General features: G+C 43.2%; 1 protein-coding gene across 3 annotated transcripts in view; it reads right to left on the minus strand.

The window, feature by feature from the left end:
• The window catches only part of Pip5k1a (phosphatidylinositol-4-phosphate 5-kinase type 1 alpha), a 60,427-nt gene that overhangs the window by 3,945 nt on the left and 49,013 nt on the right, over positions 1-7,469 (minus strand). For 2 of the 3 annotated variants that reach the window (XM_023716438.1, XM_023716437.1), the window contains 5 exons: positions 6,842-6,925; positions 5,449-5,497; positions 5,157-5,241; positions 3,892-4,038; positions 3,591-3,720 (listed from right to left, as the gene is read on the minus strand). In XM_023716438.1, coding sequence (XP_023572206.1) covers positions 3,591-3,720; positions 3,892-4,038; positions 5,157-5,241; positions 5,449-5,497; positions 6,842-6,925 — 495 coding nt within the window. The remainder of the gene's footprint in view (positions 1-3,590; positions 3,721-3,891; positions 4,039-5,156; positions 5,242-5,448; positions 5,498-6,841; positions 6,926-7,469) is intronic. The other variant, XM_023716439.1, reaches the window with a different exon arrangement.

The following is a 7,469-nucleotide window of genomic DNA, read 5'->3' on the forward strand; positions in this document are numbered from 1 at the left end:
CTATTTGCTCAGCTGTTCCCTCCTCCCCCAAGACATAGTCTGATTAAATGACTAAGGTATGTATCCAAGCTGGGATCACAAATGTGATCCTCCTGCCTCAGCCTCAGAGTGTGCTGGGAGTATAACTACTACTCTGACCTTAAAATTGAGAAATCTGAAGCAAGGATCAGATCCAGGACACTGTTAAGAAAAGTTTCTAAAGATGAAGCTACGGGTATGACTGTAAGATCTTTTCTTTGTTGTTTCTTTTTATTTATTTATTTTTTTGGTGGGGTGGGGGTATGTCTATTTTTCAGTTGCGGCTTAATCTTTTTTTTTTTTTTTTTTTTGGTGCTGCCGAACCCAGGGTTTCCAGCTTGCTAGCCAAGTGTTCTACTCCTAAGCTAAATCCCCAGTCCCTATAAGATATTTCATTAAGACCTCAGAAAAAGAGCTGAGTGAGCACGGTAGAACATGCCTATGATCCCAGCACTCTGGGAGTCTGAGACAACTTTGAGGTTGAGCCCAGTCTGGACAATTTAGCAAGTACTCTGTCTCAAAACCAAAAAAAAGGGTAATGTATGTAGCTCATGATGAAGGATCTGGATTCAATCCCCAGTATTACCAAAATAAAGATGCATAAATTTTTAAAATTAAAACACATTAAAAGGAGCTGAGAGAGTAGCTCACTGGTAAGAGTACTTGCCTAGCATATATGAGGCCCTGGGTTCAAACACCAACCAGCACTGCAAAAGCAAACAGAAAGATCATGGATCTGTTCTTGCAGAGCCTCTCTACTAAAAAAATAGGCTATCAAAAAGTGGACGGTGGCGCCAGGGAGATGAGATGCCTCAGTGGAATAAGCGCTTCCCTGGCAAGTGCAAGGGCCTGAGTTCAATCCCCGGTGCCTTAAAAAAAAAAAAAAAAAAAAAAACAGTGGACGGTTTATCAAGAAGACATTTATGAGTATGCATCTGTCTAATGGAGTTAATCTTTGTGATAATCAGAGAAAGGAAGTAGAATTTATGAAGAACCCACCAGAAAACCTCTCCCCGATTCTCCCCTCCAAACTGTACTGGAAAGAAGCAGGCTGAGGAAACTGCTTAACTGTAAACATATTCTAGTTCTCACAAAAAAGGAAAACTCCAGAGTCCAAAGAGTGAAGCTAAGAGCCATGAAAACTTGTTCTCACACACTGTAAGACCTAATCAAAAGAAACAACATTTCCTAGGTTTGGGGATAGTCAATCATCAGTAATGCCTAGCTGGGTGTGGTGTCACACGTCGGTGGTGGCACATCATGTTACCTGTGGAGGAGGATCACAAATTTAAGTCCATCTTGGGCTAAGTAGTGAGCGCTTGTCTAAAAAAAAAAAAAAAAAAAATAGTCTCTGGGTGTGGTAGCACAGGCTTGTAGTTGCAGCACTCAGAAGGCTGAGGCAGGACTACTGGGAGTTTGAGCACAGCCTGGACTACATAGTGAGACTCTGTCTCAAACAAATCAAAACAAAACCAAACCACAACACAACACCACGGCCAATAGAAAACCATGTGAAGACCCTTGGTTCAATCCCAATACCACCAAAAAACAAAAAACAAAAAAAAAAAGAATCCTTTTGGTTTTTCTCGGCCCTTTTTCTAGTGGTGCCAATAATAACTCAATAGCCCTCCTGCATGCCAGGCAAGTATTTTCCCTTCAGCACATGAAGGCACACAGTGGTAGTCAAATACCTGTCCTACCACACTGCATGTCCAGTATGTGGGGAAAAGGAAACTCATCTTTTTAGTTTCATAGGCCCTCAGAGTAAGAGGAGCTATGCTTAAGGAAGTCTACATGGAGTTTATTCAAACTTGGACCTGATTTAGATAACAAAATGTGGGGCTTTGAGCTAATGTGATTATTGAATGACACTTCTGGAGACCTTGTGGGAAGAGTATATGAATTCTCCAGGCAAAGATATAAGTCACTGGGAACTAGGGATGACTATGAGAGGTAGATTCCAAAATAGCTCCAAATGACTCAGCTTCTGGTATGGAAACCCCATGCCATTCCTTCCTCTTGGCTGTTTTGTGAGACAAGAGTATCCCTAGGTAGTCCAAACTGGTCCTGGATGCATTATGTAGCTCAGGCTGGTCTCAAACTCACAGCACTCCTTCTATCTCAGCCTCTCAACTGCTGGTATTACAGGCATGCACCACCATGCCCCACTTATTTCTTGCTCTTCAATGTGGACTGATTAATGACTGGAAGGTGCCAATGCTAAGATTAGTTTACAAAAGACTGTGACTCGAGTTCAGGCATTCTTTCTCTTCACTGTGAAAGAAGCCAGCTGTCATGTTCTGGCTCTCTTAAGGAACAAAGAAAGGACCCCAGTACAGAGCCATCCTCAGCTCAGCATCCCACAGAGGGGTGAATAATGCCAATAATCACATACATGAACTGAGAAGGAAACTCTCCCATTTGGGCTGTCACACATGTCCCTAACCTGGTCAAGTGAATGACTACCACCTCATGGGAAACTCTTAAGTCAGAAGGTCCAGCCAAGGTACACCTGGATTTCTGATCCACACAAACTATGATATTGTTTGTTACTTGTAGGCAGTTAACTTTGGGAGTAATTTTTTATATTGTGATAGATAATATAAAACTAAGTCCGGAGGCCGGGGAGATAGCTCAGTGGAATAAATGCTTCCCTGGCAAGCGCAAGGGCCTGAGTTCAATCCCTGGTTCCACCAAAAAAAAAAAAAAAAAAAACTAAGTCCAAATATTTATTTACACTAGGATCCTTGTGATAGTTTGACCGTTCACTGTTTTAACCATAGCAGCATTTCTAGGGTTAAATTCTAATCTGAATTCTCTCTTTGCTCACCAAAAGATAAAGGATTGAGATATCTGAGTGCCATAAAGTCTGCACACACCCCTAAAAACATAACGGCATAGACATACTTTTCTAAATAGCTAAAGATGAGCTCCTAGTGAACCTCACAAATTTAGTAAAGAGGACAAATAATGATCTCATGAAAAACAGAATGATGATGGCCCTGGACCAGGTATGGGGATAAATTCCTGTAATCCCAGTTACTTGGGAAGTTCAGGCAGGAGGTTTCCAAGTTTGAGGCCAGTCTGGGCAATTTAGAAGACCCTATCTCAAAATAAAACGGGCTGGTGTGGGGCTGGAGAGATGGCTCAGTGGTCTAAAGCACCTACTTGAAACAAGCTTGGCAAAGCACAGGGACCTCGGTTCGATCCCCCAGCACCACATGCCAGCCAGCCCCGCCCCCTGGTGGGCTGAGCTGGCCACACACAAACACACACACACACAATAAATAAATGTAATAAATAAATATTTAAAAAAAAAAAAAAAAACGGGGTGGTATAGGGACTGCAGTTCAATCCCTGGCACCACATACCGCGCCAGCCCCACCCTCAGAGTGGGCTGAGCCAGCGCCCCCAAAAAATAAAATAAAAAGGACTAGGCATATAACACAGTAGAACACTTCTTGCTTGGCATGTGCTAGCCACTGGTAGTTTGATCCCTACTACTACCGAAGAAAGAAAAAAGTTATGGAAGGAGAATATGACTAGATGGTGAAAGGGGCCAAGGAACCAACCTCGTATTTAGTACTTGCAAAGTCTCTCCAACTACATGTGAGAAACTACGACCAGAAACAACTGAGTCCTCACTGACTTCCTCCACAGGTGGAGTATGAGGTAAAACATCAGGACGACCAAGGTGGACCTCTGGAAAAGATAAAAGGAAAGAAAAAAAAAAATCAATAAATGAAACAGAAGAGCATGTAATAGGCAAAGGGAATAAAGGGGGTAACGTGGTGATCCTGGCCACAGAGGACAGACTCAAAGGGAGGGTAGAAAAAACGCAATCACACAGGGATCCCCCATCCTGACGCTGACCTGGCTCCACTTCTGCCTTTGTTGTCACTTGTGCTCTGTGCTCCCCAGAGGCCGACGACTGGTAAGTACTGCAGGAGTTGCCGCTGGGGCCTGCTCGCCGAGAGAAAGATGAGCCAGACCGAAACTTTTTGGAAGGAGAGGGCTTCACTTCAAAAGGGAAAGAAAGCCTACTTAGCACCAACCTCAGAAACCATCACCAAGACACAGACACAAACTGCTAGTTCTCCCCAGCACACACCCAAAGTTATTCTGAAGCAAAGCAGGAAGAAAGGTTAATGTCACAAAGATGGATTCTAGCAAGTACTATTCAGAAGGAAGGCCTGTCTTCACTTTGGAAAGAAACAGCCTTGGGCAAAAGTGACATACGTATACCCCTCCTCAGCCCCCAATACCTAGTCTTGATGGCTTTGCCTCTACCCTTAATTCCCAGTAAACTAAAATAAAGACGACCCTTTTAGTATACATCTTCTAAGCACTTATGAACACAGCAATATAATTCACATTATTATAGAACAAAACAAAAAATGGCCGGGTGTGGTGTATATGCCTGTAACCCCAGGACTCAGGAGGCTGAGGCAAGAAAGAGAATCATTGTAAGTTCAATCAAGGCTGGCCTGGACATAGCAAGACCCTGTCTCAAAAACAACAACAGAAAGGAGTTTTCCATGCCTCTTAAGACTATCTGGCACACCTAGGATCCTCTGCCCAATTATGGGACTAATGAGGAGAGGGAAGAAGAAACTAGAATTTGCCAGTGGCAACAGTCTGGAGAATTTGGGGGTGGGGAAGGAATCCAGCACTTCCAAGGAAAAGACTAAGAAATCTCACTAAACAGAAATAGTGATACTTTACTAGACTGAGAATTCCTAATTCCTTGGCACCTGAGATACACATGAAAAAAAAAAAAAGACATGTAATATCCTCGTCTATCTCTGTATACAAGTTTGGCTCTATCTGAACATGTGGCATAGATACAACATCCACAACTATATATTCCTTTTTTTTTTTTGCAATCCCACCACTTTCCCAGAAATGGCCCTCACCTCAATGACACATGTAGGGAGAGTCAGGGGGGAAGCAGCAACTTGGAAACGACTGGGACAGACAGAGTGACTGACAAAAGGACGAGAAGCAGTTCTCACGGGGTGCAGGCAGAGCACAAGAGGCCTCTGGCCTTTGCAGCTAGCTCCCTGACAGAGGTGTCCTGCCCCCCATCTGTTGGGGTAAGGGAGCCACTGAGGGGTCATCTGGTAGAAGCCACTTACGGGGGATCTTCTTGAACACTGTGTTGCACATGAAGCGCTGGAATCGCTCAGCATAGAAGCCTGGACGGTGCACTGATACAGTGTCCTACAGAGCAGAAGAGAAGGCTACACAGTTAGACACAAAGTATCCCAGTAAGAGGATCTGTAGTCTAAGGGCCATTTCCCGTTAGACAAAGACCTTAGAGAAGGGTAACACTCAGAAACAAAATTTAAAACTGCATAGAAGAAATCAAGGGAGGCAAATCAGAAGTGAGAGGCAGAAGCAGGAGTCTTTAGCTTGATTGCTACTCACCCCATCATGTACCAGTGCTTTCCAAGAGTGCTCCAGCTTCTTAACAAACCTGTCAAGAAAAATTTATATCACACTGTTATTGAATGAGGGCACTTAATAGTTTTGGCATTTCATTTCCTTTTGTTTTAGTGTTCAAAAGAATAATAACAAATAAGTAACACCTTGAAGAGACAAAAGCTAGAAAAGCAGCCAAGTGTAATGGCCTGTACCTAGAATCCTATCATCCGGAGGCTAAATCAGGAGGATCATTGGGAGTTTGAGCCAACATGCACTGCATAGTGGATTCAAAACCAGCCTAGAGCATATAGTAAGACCCTGCCTCAACCCCACTCACACAAAAAAAATGAAAATTAAAAGCTGGAAAAGACATGCACTATGGTACATTGGCTTTCCAAACAGCCATGGCAGTGCTAGTTCAGCAAGTAGACCAATGCTGTTTCCAGGTTAAGTCTATTGTTCCCCATGAGAAAAGAGTAATTTAAATGTCCCTGGCAAGTGAGAGACAAGATTCATTGTAGATGTGAGGCACAACAGCCCACAGCTGCAACTCCAACTACCTGGGAGACTAATACAGGAAGACAGCAAGTTTGAGGCAAGCCTGGGCAACTTAAACTCTGTCTCAAAATAAAATGTAAAAAGGGGTAGGGGTGTGTCTCAGGGTAGCACTTGGCTAGCATGTATAAAGCCCTAAATTCCATCCCCAGTGCCAAAACAAAAATGAAAACACAAGGCGAGCTGAAGGAACAGATGTGCAGGAGCCTGGAAAGGATGGCTAAAATTGGATAATCTGCCAGGAGTGGTAGTGCATGCCTGTAGTCCCAGCACTGGGGAGGCTGAGGAAGTAGGAATTACATAGTAAACACTGTCTCAAAAAATTCAAAATAAATTTTAATTAATTTTAAAAATTAGACAATACTCTGAATCAATAAATGAAGTACTGTCTATTTCTCTTTAGTACTGAAAGGTTACAGGAGCAAAACATCAATCTAACAAGTCCAGTTTCCCCTCAGCACCACTCCACTGCCTCTCCATCTCTTGGGCAGCAATTCTGACAGAAGTTCTTCCTCTGTGGAAAGGGGCATGTGCTTCAGCTTCATCCCAATGTGGAGAATGACTCTCTGCACAGGGTTTTCACAAAGAGCCAGGCAGATGATGGTGTGCTCTTTGCTGGCACTACCGAATGCAGACTCAACCTTGCAAAGAAGGTCTATATCATCAGTGAGGAGGCAGTGGGGTAGGGAAGCCACAGAAAGAAGCCAACCATCTAAAAACATCATTAATGAGGTAAGCAGCCAGATTGCAACTTACTCTTCTTACCTGAGGAAGAACTTAACAACAAACACATCTAACAAAGCAATGTGAGTGGTTTCTGCAGTGGTCCTGTGCTTCTCACCTGTAAGACTGCAGAATATCAATGATGCCAATGTAAAGCAGAAGCCTTTCCCCTTTATTATTGCGGGCAGGGATGCCACCCATGCTGGGAAAGACAAAAAGGAAAGAATTAGGAAATCTGTTAGCTAGAAGGTAGAGGCTTCTCCTAACCTTGAGTCAAGTCAGGATGGAACTAAGACCTAAATATAACTGACTTACCCTCTATAAACTGCAAGTGTGTGAGATTCCTTCCCCTATGTGTAAGAATCTCTTGGGTATGCACTACAATCTCCTGTCTAATCTCTGCCTACTGTTACTACCCTAGCTCCACACACACACAAAAAAAAAGGTAAGATCCTAAAAGCACTGCTACCCAGCAATATGGTGACTACTCCCACAATGGACTCAGAATGTCAGACATTTTATAACTTGTTGCCTACTAAAGACATTCTTCTGGGGCCGGGGAGATGGCTTAGTGGAATAAGGGCTTCCCTGGCAAGCGCAAAGGTCTGAGTTCAATCCCTGGTTCCGCCAAAAAAATAAATAATAAAATAAAATAAAGACATTCTTCTTTATTTTTTTTTAAATTTATTTGTGGGGGGGCTGGAGAGATGGCTCAGTGGTCTAAGGCACCTACTTAGAACAAGCTT

This window comes from Octodon degus, unplaced genomic scaffold (genome assembly GCF_000260255.1).
Source record: "Octodon degus isolate 3935 unplaced genomic scaffold, OctDeg1.0 scaffold00048, whole genome shotgun sequence".
In the NCBI taxonomy this organism is placed as follows: Eukaryota; Metazoa; Chordata; class Mammalia; order Rodentia; family Octodontidae; genus Octodon; species Octodon degus.